The sequence below is a fragment of the Cherax quadricarinatus genome, chromosome 46, assembly GCF_038502225.1.
Source record: "Cherax quadricarinatus isolate ZL_2023a chromosome 46, ASM3850222v1, whole genome shotgun sequence".
NCBI classification, from domain to species: domain Eukaryota; kingdom Metazoa; phylum Arthropoda; class Malacostraca; order Decapoda; family Parastacidae; genus Cherax; species Cherax quadricarinatus.
Genome location: NC_091337.1, coordinates 1,610,197 through 1,625,640, shown reverse-complemented (window position 1 = coordinate 1,625,640; position 15,444 = coordinate 1,610,197). Strand labels below are relative to the sequence as shown.

The 15,444-nt window shown below is 42.9% G+C and overlaps 1 protein-coding gene and 1 long non-coding RNA gene across 7 annotated transcripts in view; one reads left to right on the top strand and one right to left on the bottom strand.

Annotated features, from left to right (window-relative positions):
- Positions 1-15,444, top strand: part of LOC138854017 (uncharacterized) — a 29,821-nt gene that overhangs the window by 3,383 nt on the left and 10,994 nt on the right. Inside the window, exon 2 of the long non-coding RNA XR_011393198.1 lies at positions 4,064-4,165. This is a non-coding gene — a long non-coding RNA (uncharacterized lncRNA). The remainder of the gene's footprint in view (positions 1-4,063; positions 4,166-15,444) is intronic.
- LOC128696639 (tetratricopeptide repeat protein 28) overlaps positions 9,906-15,444 on the bottom strand; it is a 476,495-nt gene continuing 470,956 nt past the window's right edge. For all 6 annotated transcript variants that reach the window (XM_070094432.1, XM_070094429.1, XM_070094431.1 and 3 more), the window contains one exon: positions 9,906-15,244. In XM_070094432.1, coding sequence (XP_069950533.1) covers positions 13,194-15,244 — 2,051 coding nt within the window. In that variant the 3' untranslated portion in view covers positions 9,906-13,193. The remainder of the gene's footprint in view (positions 15,245-15,444) is intronic.

The following is a 15,444-nucleotide window of genomic DNA, read 5'->3' as shown; positions in this document are numbered from 1 at the left end:
GTATTAGTTAATGTTGTGTCACTCATACTGGAAAAAATATTGGATTGTTGGTCTTAAAATAGGATCATATTTAAGCAGGCTGTTATGATGAAAATGTCAGCAAGAAGAGCCAGGAGATGGATGCAGTGCCAGTGAATTTTAATACGGCACACTGGAACATTGTGGAGGGGGGAGGATTTCTCGTGAGTTTATTCAATTTCAAGTTTTTCTAAGCTTACTCCTCTACAATCCAGGTATGTGGTAACATTACAGAGTGTAGCACGCTTATGAGGTTATTGCACAAGAAATTTTCCTCTTCCCTTTTCACCATTTGCTCGCTCTCGGTGTTCTTTACTGGTCCTGGCGCAGTATGACACTGTGCATCTTGTGACTCATCTTATTTCTGGGTACTTGGACGTTGAATTTTCTTGATGCCCTGCAACCCCCACCTATACTACCCTAGCACATCCCCACCCCTCACTCACCCCTAACCTTCACACATTTCATATTTTTACACATCCCTCTCCGTAGCACTCTCTGACCCTTATATTATCATTATTATTGTTATTGATGCCCTGTGCATTTCTGTTAGGTGTAATGAACTGTAAAATATGATACTGTAATAATGATTGATGTAATAGTAAGGATAATGATTTTGGGTAAATATTACAGTATTAGGAACTAGAAAGAAGCACACACAGGTATTGTGTGTACTTAATGTAAGCAGAAGTTGGTAAGAATTACCTGTCATCTTGCATGTTAAGCTTGTAGAGAAGAACAGTAATACTGGAAAAGAGCGGAGCATTTAACAAGTTTGTGTGCTGCACTCGCATGACAGAACGATATTACCTGTATGGGAGGCTGCTATTAACCTACTACGTAGAATGAAGCAAGGGCTACTATGTCAAGTGCGTTCTACAGCAGGCTTTACCAAGCAGTGACTGTCTGGGCCAAGTACGGGGTTATATTATTGTGAAGTTGTTATACCTATGGGCCCCATAGACGAAAAACAAATTAAGTAGAATTACACAGGATGTGAATATTTGGTACATCACTTTCCACAGCGATCGTCACTACATGACGGCTCTATTTATCGAGTCACTGGTTCACACATCTTGCCCGTGACCGCCTGATTGCTAAGAATGAATTATATTCCTCTGCTTGTAACTTACCCTTCAATGCACACTTTTATAATATGTCAATGGCTTTTGCCTTTTAAATTTCGGCGTGGTATTTATAATTAAGGGTGTATGTAGCTATCTCCGAAATTTAATAAAATCTTTTAATGTGATTGAGTTAATAACTAAATTTTTGCCCTAGTTTTAAGGACTGTTTGATTCTAGTTTTATTATGGGTTTGAATTAGAATGAGCATTGTACAGTCGTATGTGTATTAATTTACAGACCATAGAATAATATTTTGATAGTTTGAAAAATAATAAGCAAAAATTTCTTCTCTCTCTCTCTCTCTCTCCTAATTTTTCTTTGTGTTCCTCTTAATAAAAAAGGAGGAAACAAACCTTGAAGCTGCTTAAGTGCTCTTTATGTAAGGAATTGGAGCTACCTACCCCTTCCTCGATCAAACTTAATTACATACTGTTTCCTTGATGCTGTATTATCCCTACGGACTATATCAGCGGTATTAATTACCGACCAGATGATGAATTAGACACGTACAACAATTAAGTATCTACTTGTAGACGTCTACAAGTAAAGATACCCAGGTGTTTCACATATTTCTAATTAATCATGGGTGGGTCCTCGTGGATATGATCATTCACAGAGGTCTTAGTTTCTGTATCCAAACTCGTTCTTCCGTGTATGGTGTCCTCTCGCCTCCAAATTCATAGTAAATGTGGTAATATTAAGTGTCGATGGAGGCAGCTAATGCAATTATCATAATGAAAACTAAGCGCTAAAACCACCAGGGTCATATAGCGCTGCGGTTAATGCAATGGTTTTTGCTTGGGGCTGGAAATGGTTCGTTGTGTGCAGATGCTTTATATATTTCGTAAAAGTTTCTACGTGCTACAATACACAAATAACCCGCACATAGGAGAGAGGAGCTTACGACGACGTTTCGGTCCGACTTGAACCATTTACAAAGTTAGTTCCTTTCTCCTATGTGCGGGTTATTTGTGTATTATTCCAGTCACGGTATTGTGACTTTATTATTTCTCGTTTCTTCGTGGTGGTCCACCGTCTCGTGTGATGCTGTATGGGATAATACTTTGTCAGGAGGATTATACATTTTGGGAAATGTTTGCTCTAACTATTGAAACTATTAAGAAGATGAATGCGCAAATTACTGCTGGAAACTTGATCCAAATTCCTTGAATTATTATGGCAAATTAGCATCTACACTGCCCGAAACCAATTCAAATCTTCTAGTAAGTAATACACATCAGGTTTGAAAGCTTTAAGCCAGTCAGAAATTTCAGTCTCAAATTGTCGTCACTCAGGGTTTCAAGTTGATAGGAGGAGACATTCATAAAGTATTACAAGAAAATCACTATTTCAACTTTTCCCATTTCTTAAAATTTGGCACCAACACAGCCCAAAATTAATTCGAATCCTCTTTAGGATACACCAAAATTTAAGGTTTGAAGCCGAACATAACTGGCAGTCAATGCACGAAACCACTGTATTTAATAAAACTGGCAAATTAAAACTTGCCAATCCCAGATTCACTGCGAAGTTTTCTTTGATTAAAGACGCAGCTTAAAGTAGACTAGAATATGCTTTTTCCGCTTACCTCATAGAATCAAACTATTTCAAGTTTTTTTTTATTGTATTAGTAAACTTACCACCGTACGAGTGGAGTTTTACGACTCGCTCGCCATGGGTTCTAACCCACCTGTACCGTAGTTAATAATAATAACTTTGTTTACTACAAGTACATGTACAAGGTATACAGACCATAGCTGACATCAATGACACTACTATACAGAAAGTCCCTTGTTATGCAGAGCATTTCGGGCAAATTAGGTCAGTTTTCTCCCAGGATGCGACCCACACCAGTCCATTAACACCCAGGTATCCATTTTACTGATGGATGAACATAGACAGCCGGTGTAAAGAAACATGTCTGATGTTTCCACCCCTTTGCCGGGAATCGAACCCTGCCCTCACCGTGTGAAGCGAGAGCTTTTGCCACCAGGCCACGGGGCACCAGTTGGTCGTGTTATTACAATTTAGTAAACTTGGCTGTTTGGCAACTACAAAGCCAAAGCCCAAAAGATATCACCCTTTTCATTAGACTGAGTCAGCCATTTAAGGATTGAAGCTGCTCGGAAGAATCATAGCCAAGTTATTTTACGCGAACCAAAAATGCCATACAATTTTAATACTAAAATTGCCAACTACACAATTAATGGCTTGCAAATTTTTGAACATTTTGTGTGTCAGAAACAAAAGGTGCTTTCACTTCAAGTTTTTTTTTCCTGAAAACTAATATGATTAAGATTATTATTAAACTCACAACTAAGAGCTAAAGCCACAAGGGTCATACAGCCCTGATAAGGAACAGCACGCGTAGACACGAAAAAAATCCCCCCCAAAAATAAAAAATGAGTTAAAGTTTCCAAGGAAATTTACACATGCGTATATGTACACCAGACGATGATTCAACTGGACACGTCTTTGCTTGTCTATTGTATTAGATCATCTCTTGCTATTGTCCAGCAGTAATCTAACAGTGATGGACTCCATTTTTCCCCTGGTAGTATTTCTTTTTAGTGAGACGTTCGACTGTTCCAGCCGACTGCTTCTCAGTTGGCCGGAAAACAATCTAGGTGCCAATAGAGTAAATGTCGAAATTGAATTATGACCAGAGTTTTGGTAAGATGGGGAAGGAAGAAGGATGGAAATATGGGAAAAGGGTGGGTGAGGGGGAGGGGAGGTGGGGTTATAAAGGTAAGTGGCCTAACCACTTTGTGTGTGTGATATTTATGAATTTAAGAGATTCATAGAATAGGGAATAACATACTACCAATCAGTTTCACACAGTTACAGATGTAAAACTACATAATGCTGAGTTGGCAGGTGGTATACTTTTTTGCAATTTGCCTTTTTTTTTATTGCAGGAAGTAGGCTGGAGATGATGGTAACAGGATGCTTGATGTAGGTCGGCTGCTTCCTGGAGTTACTGGTCGGCTCAGCTGCTTCCGAGGTGGTGTCCCGCCAAAGTAGGTATCTTTAAAGACATTGTCACCGAGGAGATTACATTGCTGCAATATGGAGCCCGCCAGTTCGGTCTTACTCTTTGGCAATTTTAAATCTTTGGTAAAGTTATGTGCGGTGCCTTAGTGGAAGGAGTTGCCAGAGACATCGTACTGAAGACTCTGGCAACTAGCATCAATCTTGACTGACACTATTAATCAAGATTGCTGCTCAAATTGTTTTATGTAAAAAAAATGATAAATTATAGTGACTAGTGTGATAGTGCTAGTTGCAGTTTATACAACTAGCAATGTACTGTAATTCTGATAACGTATTATAATAAAAAAGTGCTAAACCTACAAGGGTCATACAGTGCCGCCGAGCAGGGAAGGATGCAGGGGTATTGGGCAGCAAGTGGGAGAAGGATGATTATTAGGTCATGGAGTGCAGCAGGGCAGTGAATAGTACAGGGGTAGAGGATAGCAAGAGATTGAGGTAGAAAGATACTAGAGGTATCATCATCAGAGTTTGTGCAGTAAATCAGTTGCTATCAAAGAGTCCCCTCAAGGAAGGTTCCTTGATGTTGGTGAGGGGCTCTTGATTTAGGGAATTGGATCTGTGCTCCAGTTCCCCGAATTAGCCTGAGGGTCCATCAGCAAGAAGGGAAGATAAAGTAAGGGCAGTAGAGCGGTGACATCGTTGGAGGTAAATTCTGTGTGCTCTTTGATAGTGGGCAGTCCAACAGAATGTGGCTAACAGAAACTGGAACCTGGTAATTCTCAGAGTGAAACAAGGGGCCTCTTCATGAGATACCTATGAGTAAGACAAGTGTGGCCGATGCGAGAGTAGTCTCCCAACCTCGACAATGATGACAAGATGATGGCCAGAAACCTATACTCGGTTTAATAGTATGTAGTTTATGGAGCAGATCAGACCAACGTTGTTGCTAACGGGTGCAAAGGTGGGTAGCAGTTGCAGTAAAATAGTCTGTGAATGGAACACCTCTATACGAAACTGGGAGGTCATGTACTGCTGATCACACAGCAGTGTCTGCCTGTTCATTGCCCTATATGTCAACATGGCCAGGGACCCAACAAAAAGGCAATATCCTTGTGCTTGCTAGAGATATGGCATAACCAAAGTTGGATACAAAGAACCAGGGGATGAGGTGTATCAAATTTACATATAGCCTGTAAAGCACTAAGGGAGTCTGACACGACCACAAATGGTGACACAGGCATAGATGCAATACTAGTGGAGAGACTCTCTAAATACCAGATCACACTCATAGAGGAAGCAGAGGTGATGGTAGAAATATAATCCCACCAGCAAGTGTGTTCAGCATCACTGATGACACAGCGAGCGACTGCTCACTTCTGCATAAAATCAAGGAGAGACTGTGGTTCTATTGTACTGAGTACCTGCCCCACGCAGCACGTTTCAAACGTACTGCCCGAGCACAAGCAGACCACCAAGACACGCACTTCTGAGAATGCCTGCCCAAGGTTTGGGGTATAGAATGTGAAACTGTGGTTAAAACAGGTCGAGAAGAGGAGTAAAAGCTCGTCAATGGAGGATGAAGAAGGAACCTCACTCAAAGCAGTTAGATGCTCGGTCAAAATGCCAGCGCGGGCTACAAGGAGGAGGCAAATACAAAGAAGTAAGGATGATTGGAAAATGATCGCTGTAATGGGAGTCCAGGAGGACAAACCAGGTGAAGTCTAGTACAGTTGAGGAAGAGCAGACCGAGAGATCAATGCAAGAGAAAGAATGAATACAAGGATCAAAATGGGTGGGACTACCTGTATTTAAATCAAGGAGGGGGAGAGAAGTGAGAAAAGCCTCCAGTTGAATGTCGCAGGAGTCACTGTGAGACCCTCCCCCCAAAGGAAATGGTGAGCATTAAAATCGCCAAGTAACAGAAGTGGTGGCGGTAAGGAAGAAACAAGAAATGCAACATCTGGGATAGATAAGGCCTGAAAAGGAGAGAGATACAAAGAACAGATTGTATACCACTTATTCAAGTGGATATGGGCTGCAGTGTAATGCAGCGAAGTGTGAACAAAGAGCCGACGGTATGGAATACTGGTGCATACAAGAAGTGTACTTTCAATAAAGGTTCCATCAGGAAAAAGGATCCGATGAATATAATGAATTATAGCCCGAGGTGGAATAGATAACAGCGGAGCGTAATTTGGGTTCTTTTAAACAAACACAAACAGGGGAAAACTGGGAGAGCAACACCTGGAGCTCACCCTGGTTACCTCTGGGGCCCTGGATATTCCACTGTAAATAAGCCATGATTTGCAAAGAGAAAGATACAAGAAATCTGAAGGTAGGGGTATCTATGGACTAGTAGGGTTAGAAAAGTCCACGTGTAAACTTTTTAAACAGCGAAGGATTGGGACGCTGCAAAGAAAGGAGTTGTGCAGACGGGGAAGAGTGAAGAGGAGGAACAGGAGGTGGATCGATGTCCATCAATGGTCTAGTCTCCTCATTATATTCTGAGATAACTTCAAGTGTTTCAGAGGACAAGGACGTTGTATGTGGTACAATATTAGAGATGGAAGGAGGAGGGTGAGTAAAGGGGATGAGGGGGGATAAAGGGGTAGAGAGAGAAACAGAGAAGAAATTTGGGAGGGGACAGGAGAGGAAGCGACCTGGGAGGGGGCTGAAGAGGAAGAAACTTGGGAGGGTAAAGGGGAAGAAGATACTGTACGAGGAATAGGATGAACCTCCACACTTGTAACAAAGCCAGTTAGAGGTGAAGAACCAGGTACAGAGACTGGGAAGGAAAAATGAGCAGGTTGCAGAAGGGAAGGAGGGGTGAAAGGAGATTTTAACAATGGGAATGTTTTGGACTTCGGAGGAGAGTGGTCTTGTGTGTGTCTTGTAGACACACACACTTGTGAGAACAGAATGAGGTGCCGAGGTAGGCACCTCTGGGTCCAGGACAGACAGCAAAAGAATTAGAGACAGGGGTGACTCTGGAAGGGGTGACCACAGAGGAGGCTGCAAAAGTTGGGACCCCAGAGGAGGGGGGACGTTTAGTAACTCGATAAGAAATACGGGGAAGTTTCCCTTGGAGGCGTAGATGAGAGACTGCCATAGCATAGAGGAGGCCTTCTGCCTCTTTGAGGCAATAAATTTCACGCTCATTTATGCATGAGAGTATAGTTTTACCAACGCTCTTATATGGGTGTGAAGCATTGGTGATGAATGTTGCAGCGAGGAGAAGGCTGGAGGCAGTGGAGATGTCATGTCTGAGGGCAATGTGTGGTGTGAATATAATGCAGAGAATTCGTAGTTTGGAAGGTAGGAGGAGGTGCGGGATTACCAAAACTGTTGTCCAGAGGGCTGAGGAAGGGTTGTTGAGGTGGTTCGGACATGTGGAGAGAATGGAGCGAAACAGAATAACTTCAAGAGTGTATCAATCTGTAGTGGAAGGAAGGCGGGGTAGGGGTCGGCCTAGGAAAGGTTGGAGGGAGGGGGTAAAGGAGGTTTTGTGTGCGAGGGGCTTGGACTTCCAGCAGGCATGCGTGAGCGTGTTTGATAGGAGTGAATGGAGACAAATGGTTTTTAATACTTGACGTGCTGTTGGAGTGTGAGGAAAGTAACATTTATGAAGGGGTTCAGGGAAACCGGCAGGCCGGACTTGAGTCCTGGAGATGGGAAGTACAGTGCCTGCACTCTGAAGGAGGGGTGTTAATGTTGTAGTTTAAAAACTGTAGTGTAAAGCACCCTTCTGGCAAGACAGTGATGGAGTGAATGATGGTGAAAGTTTTTCTTTTTCGGGCCACCCTGCCTTGGTGGGAATCGGCCAGTGTGATAATAAATAAAAAAATTATGTAAACTTGGCAACAGCGAGAGTAAGATGGGCGAGCCTCATGACAATTAAGGCAAGAGGGAGGTAGACTATAAAACGTACTGGTATAGTCGTCGGCACCACAGACTGTGCATTTGGCTATGGACCTGCAATATTTTGCTGGATCAAAACGCCAACACTTTCTACACTGTTGCGGTGTAGGGATCACCTTTCGAACTTGTAAACAGTGTCCCGCAATATGTACAGAGGATGGAAGCTCGCAGCAGTCAAAAGTTAAGCGAGCTACATTGCAAGGGTATATTCTCCACCTGCAGGCAGGGAGGACATATGTGTTTACTTTGAGGATTGGGAGGTCTTGGAGTTCTAGTTGTTCAGAATGTCATCGCCACGTCTGGAAATTCTGTTGGACAGTGGTATGGGGCAGAATGACAGTACAATAATTGAGGGAATTATGTTTTTCAATAGTTACAGGAATAGTATCGATAGTTGTAAGGAGAGAAAGATTGTGAGCTTGGTTAGCAATCTGGACAGTGATGATGCATGTACCACTCTTGAGAGCACGAAAAGATGTATCTCTACCAACATAGCATAGGAGCGCCTTGCCAATACTAAGGTTGGAAAGATAGGCAGTAGAGGAAGTCGATCGTAGAGTAAAAAATAAATTAGTCTAACATAGTGTATAAAGGGAGTGCATGACATGCCGGTCATTTTCGAGAAGAATGAAAAGGAAGCGAAGAAGTATCATCAGGTAATGGTCTTGGGCGTTTAGGTGTGGGTCTGACATGGTATGGGCGGACGATCCAAAAAATTGCTGCACTGTAGAGGGAGAAGCCGGAAGCATAGCCAAAGAGCAGAGGTCAGACGTATTGAAGAAGTCAGTCGAAACCCCGGTACCTGAAGCGGGTGATGAAATGGCAGCAGCAAGAGGTACAGGGGCATTAGGAATGTCCAAAGAGTGATCAAATAATGAGGCAGGGTCAGAACAGGGTGTGGTATCAGTAAGGGGCCCAGGGGGAGCAGGTTCATGGATTTGAGACTCCATGGTTAGGTCATTTCTTTCTTGTTGTTTCGTAGAAAAAAAAAAAAGAAAGAAAAAAATGGGGGAATGTGGAGGAACAGCTCCTAGGAGGCAAGAAAAGAGCCATAAATCCCCCTCCATGCCCAAGAGGACCCAAGCACCGCAAGTAGTGCAGATGCTACATGGAACCCATACCATACCCTACCCTTTATGCCAGTAAACCAGCAATCCGGGATAGCAGCCTCACATGCGCCGAGCCACTGAGGTGGACAAAAGAGGGTGGCCGGACACCCGCCACAAAGCATACCTCCTTCGGCCACCACCCCCTAGAATCCAACAAGCAGCCTCCAGAGATACACCCGTCACCTGAAAGACACCCAAAGCCACCCCCCAGGAGACCAGAGGGGGATCGGGACACCTCCAGGTGATACAGATTCCACGGCAAACTATACCACCGCCAAAGACCTCAACGGAATGGGATGGACCTGGTACCCTACCTCCTACATAGAAACTAGAGTGCCTGTGGGAAGAATCCCAAAGGCTGAAAATAGGAAGGAAATAGGGGAGGAGGGAAGGGAAAAAGGGAGGATGGGATAGGGAAGGGGGGATTTGGGGATAATTAGGTTCGGTCTGAGGAAGGAGACCAAAAGGTCTAATTCCTCAGACCAAGAGCCTCTTCACTGTGCCAAGGAGCCCCCCTTGAAGAGATCTGATAACATAATTTGAAGGATAATGATACACAATTATGAAAAAGTCTATGTATAATACATAGATATATTACAATAATCATATAATATATATCACAATATACAGAGAAACACAACCAGTGTTTTGTGGAGCGACATGGGACGGTTTTTTGCCATACGTACACACACACACACACACACACACACACACACACACACACACACACACACACACACACACACACACACACACACACACACACACACACACACACACACACACACACACACACACACACACACACACACACACACACACACATACACATACACTCACACTGTACACAACTGACAAAATGGTAGAAAAGAGTGGATGTAGTCTCAATGATCAAGCAAGAGAACAAATAGGTAGTGTAGAACTACAGACCAGTATCTTTTACATATTAACATAAAATAACTGGAAAGATAATCAGGAGAGTGCTATAGTGCCTGGAGAGAGAAAGAGAGAGGCAAGTTCGTAAAGCTCAACCAGCACATTAAACAATCGATCCTGTCTAGCATACCTGATGGAGCTCTGAGATGGGAAAGCATACATAAGGTATGAAGGTATGGATTAGCTGGAGAAGGTATCTGACAAAAACTAGGAGCAGGCAGGAACACGAAAGGCATTGCAAATGATCAAAGAATACCCAAAGGAAAGATGAAAATACAGGGATGGTCTTAAGTAGTGAATAAGGATAGATAAGCTTGAGCAACAGGGCTCTACATGCCAGAATTTTTTTTTCTTGTGTGTTCCTGTCTGCAAATGATGTGGAAACTTATCAATAGCTCCTAAGACCGACAACTGAATGTCCCAGGTTCAATCCCGGGTATATACATATGTGGGTCTTAGTCGACTGTTGTGGGTGGGACCCACAGAGGTGGTTATATTCCATAAAAAGGACTGTGTTTTGAAATAAGACGAGGTACGATAATATGTTGATCTGAAACCATAAATTCAGTGGTGTTTTGCAAACTACGATATGGCCTAGAGAAGCTACAGGTCACAGAATTGGCTTCTGGAATTCAATTCCTGCAACTTTATATAAACTGGAGAAAGGGAAAGACTGAAAATTGAGTAATGGCCGAGTGCAAACCTAACTCACTGAGTAATACCTAGAAATGTGCATAGGCTTGTACACATTGTTGAAGGCATACATCAAATTAATAGCTTCTTCAACATATCTAACTGGCGAACCTAAAACTGACTTTGAGAGACCTCAACAGAGCCATTCATGACCCTATATGGAACTCGTATCCGAAAAAACAAAGTCCAGAGGTTTGCAACGAGACTAAGAACGTAGCTATGTGGCACTGCCTACAAGGAAAGATTAAAAATAATTGAACCTGATGAGATTATATAGATCCAGGAGGACCAGAAAAAATGGGATTTTAACCTACAAAATAGGAGTGAACAGGGAAAGATTTAAGCAGAAGGAAATGGGACCAAGTTGTACACAGATGAGTTTAGTGCCAATTAAGCACAGAATGAGGGCATATATTCATCTTGAGGGCAATTGGAAAGTATTTTTTTTTCTACCTCAGGTGATTAGAAAGTGGAATTACTTGGCAATAGTAGTGGAGGCAGACTTTATACACAACATTATGAATATGTAGGATGGGCCATGAGAATGAACAAATCAATCCCAACCAGTTAAAAGAAATGGGCTGAGACCACCTTTTCGACATCTAGCCAAGTATATACAAAGACATACGTATATGCAAACATGTAGATACATATTAACACTTGCACACATGCAACTTGGTATGGTGTCTGCATATAAAAATAAAGTTTAAAGACATGGATTTAAATATAAAGAAATGTGAATTACAAAGATGAAGGTGCCACAAACGTACTCTGTGGCAGACACTAGAAACAGGGAAGATAGGATAGCTATGTACATGTTTAGAGCAAACACGAACTCAATATTGTGGACAATTGAACATTAACAGAGAAATGTTAAATTACAAAGGGAAAAAATGCTAGGGCTTAAGGATTTTTACACAGATACTGTATATACCTGGAATGAGATCTAAAAGGTACTGTAACTACTGGAAACTTTAGTTTAAATGACAAACTGAAAATTTAAGGGACACCACCAGAATAACTACCTCTGTAGCTACAAACCATTACAGTCTTTCTCTCTTGCTATCTTGATAACTTTATACAACCTATCCCATTGACAGTAATACAACACCTGGTAGTAGCAACTTCATGCCAACTGATGTGTTTCATCTACAGTACAGACAACACAGTTTTGTCAATGTGTTGACACTTGCTTTCTTTCTCACAGTACCCAGAATATATCAGTGACACCCACTGCTTTCTTTCCTCCCTTTCTAATACAATTTCACTAACGCCCTTCACTTGACTTGGACTGAAGTCCCTTTACTTGTGTAAACCTCATTATGCATCTCATCCATACACAGTTTATTAGGAGGCACTCGTAATTCGTCCATTACATACAATATTCCAAAACACGTACATCTGTTTTCCATTCAGTCCTTAAAAAAAATGAGCTATAACCCCCTATTCACATTCATTTATCACCTTTGAAATATTTTTTTTACACATTTTCTCAAAACATTAGCATTTTTATTGTACCATGTACTCCCTTTGATGGTTAAAAAATGAAGATTTGCCCACAAGTAACTGATTTATGTTTATAGGCGACTCCTACACAAAGACGACAATACACTTCTGCTTACAATTTTTAACACTTATCATCCGAGGTTAATGATGACATTCATGTGGTTCAACCATAGGTAAACAAACTGATTTATGAATTTATTTTTACAGTTCACAATAGCAACAGTGGTTTTGTCAGCCTTTTTATTATCATGTAGTTTCATGTGGAGATGACAAAGTATATAACTTTATAAGAAGTCATTAGCTTTGTCAATTGCAGAGGAATACTTTATGCAAGTCAAATTTGGAATCTTACTATAAATTTTGCATGCATAAATGAAACTTGACATTGTAGAAAAACCTAAGGAGCACATAATTATGGCCCCTGAGGAACACCTATAGCCTGTGTATCAGGCAGGATTGTTCTTTAGAAAAGTTACTAATAAATTGCAGTTATATATTTTGGCTTACTGCCTTTGAACAGTTTTGGGAAGACATGTGTGATATGAATTTGGCTTTGGAAAGACATGTTATGGAGCAGGTTTTGGATATGTAATACAAGACAGGATATGGGAAACACGATTATATAGGACAGGTTTTGTAATGCTTTGGCACCGACAGATGTCCCTAGACCCTCGTCTCCCAACACTTGATATGGCATCGCTCACTTGGCACTCTTGGCAAAGACAGGGAGGGCTAATGATTGCCCCCTCCCTGGCACACACTCCCCATGCACACTTTGTTCACTTAAATACACCTATGTACAATGACACAGTGCTGAGAACACTCATTGCAGGTGGAGAAATGTCCTCACTAAGTTCCTGCTTGTGGGGGCTCCTCAGCAGCTGAGTAGACGCTAGCAAGATGAGGATTGCTGTGCGTGATGAGAAAATTGTTTATGACTCTTTGCTTTACTCCAAGCAGATGTATGTTTACCAGGCCTTTTACACGTTTTGGTCTTCACTTCAGATGCCTCATCTGACTGATCATTTTCTGAAGGTTCGGTAGTGCCCAGCAGCTGTTCCATGTACTCTGCAATCTCTGAAGAGCCAATCCTTGCACCTACCGACCCAACACTCATGGGTTCATCATGCTCATATGCTGGGTTGAAGGCAGCATAAGTATTGAGTTCAGCTACTGTGTGAAGGATGGGTTCATCAGAACGTGAGGACATGCCAGCCATACCACCAGATGGTAATGTGCCTAATGTATCTTGCTCTCTTTCAGCACTCCCAACCCCAGTGTTTCCTTTCAGGTCATAATAGCCACGCCCCTGTGTTGATGGTGGCACAGGTCCACTGAGATCTCCCTGTTTGTTTCCCCCATTGTTTCGTGAAGGGGAATAGCCCGAATAGTGAGAATCTGTCATGGAGCGACCGTCACCTTCATCACGCCTGCTGAGCTCAGACACGACACTCGACTGTGGGAGACCTGATGAGGTGTCTAAACTGACACCAATGTTTGGAACTTGTGGATGAGCAGACACCCAAGGTTTGGGGCCAAACCTTTTGGGTGGAATAGGTGGTGGCTTAGGCTTGAAGTCAGGTTTCGGAGGCAGTGCTAGTGTGTTGTCGTCGGCAAGTGACAACTTGTCAAAGTTACCAAAGCTGTCTTCTGATGCAGATTTGCTTTCAGTATCTCCGTGATCAGATGCAACAATGGGCTGAGCAGCAGACATAAGGAGTTTTGAGAGAGGGGGAGCTAGGCCGAGGCCTAAGTTCCTTTCATGATACACATCACTGATGGGCATTTCTCTGTTCAGGCGTGACATTTGAGTTGCAATAATGTGGTCCTGGATGCTCTTGTGGCCCATGTGACTCATTTTCATAGACATTTCATCACCTGAACGGTAATTATAGAGTGAATCGTTCTCGTGGATAGTTGCTGCATGATTGGTGCGTGGTCGCAACAGCTTGCCTATTGAAGAGTCAAGCTGCACATCCGGCATCTTCCTGGCTTGCACTACTTGCCGGATCTCGCTGACCTCCGTTGTAGTGTTGGAGGTGACAGGAGCCCCAGAATTGGAGGCCTGAACTTCAGTACCCTCGGAAGACAGCTCACGTTCACTACTTCGATCTCGACGACCACGAGCTCCAAGAGTTGGACGTCCCACCTCAGTGCGGACACTGAGACGGTCCAAGGTGTCCATAGTGGCACTCTTGCTCAATTTAAGAGTAGAGGCACTGCCCACTGTCGTGTACACACTTCTCACTGTACCTGTTCTTCTAGGCCCAAAATCAGAGTCTGAACTTTGTGATTCAAATCCAGAAGAAGCTTGAGAGTTGCTCTTATTTATGGAAACATACTGCGGACGCATAAACCCGGCACTAACATCACTAACACGGCTGTGGGTTGATACCGGAGCTTTCGAGGCAATGATTGGCTTGGCAAGTGGTTGGCGCCTTACTGTTGCCTGTCCACTTTCCCAGTCAGTCATGCTGCTAGTGCTGCTGGAACTGTCTGGTCGTTTGCCGCCCCCATCACTTGCTGGAGATGCAGAAGTGTACATGGAACGGATCTTATTTTGGTGAGCAAGTGTTAGAGAGAGGCGCGGAGAAGGTTGAGGGGATCCTGTGTCACTAGGAGGCCCATGGTTAGGACGGAATGCCTGTGAATATTTAGCAACAGGATCAACAGGTGAGGGTGTGAAGGCTGCATCACTTTCTCGCCCCTTCTGCTCACTGGTCGAGGCCCGGGCTCCATCGGGTTCCCCACGGTTTCTGACGTAGCTGGAGAAGGCCCCGCGGCCCAGCAGCAGTGGGACAGTGCGGTGTGGGAGAAGAGGCTGTGATGGGGGTGGCGGCGGAGGTGGAGCTGCCACGGACTCGTCCTCGTCATCTGTACTCACCAAAGATTCCAGACTACTGCTGGAATCCACACTTAAGCTCTTTGGGGCATCTTGAGTGTCTAAAAGAAAAGAAAACTTAATATTCATACACTGCTGCAAAGTTTGTACTACACTGAAATCCAATTTCTCTCTTGTGCTAAAGACAAAGAATTTATTGAAAAGGAATGTTTTAATGTTCATATTTAAATAAGTTAGTAGTTATACAATTATATAGTCTTATTTAGCTTCAGATTTAAATAAAAAATTACATTTTATTTGG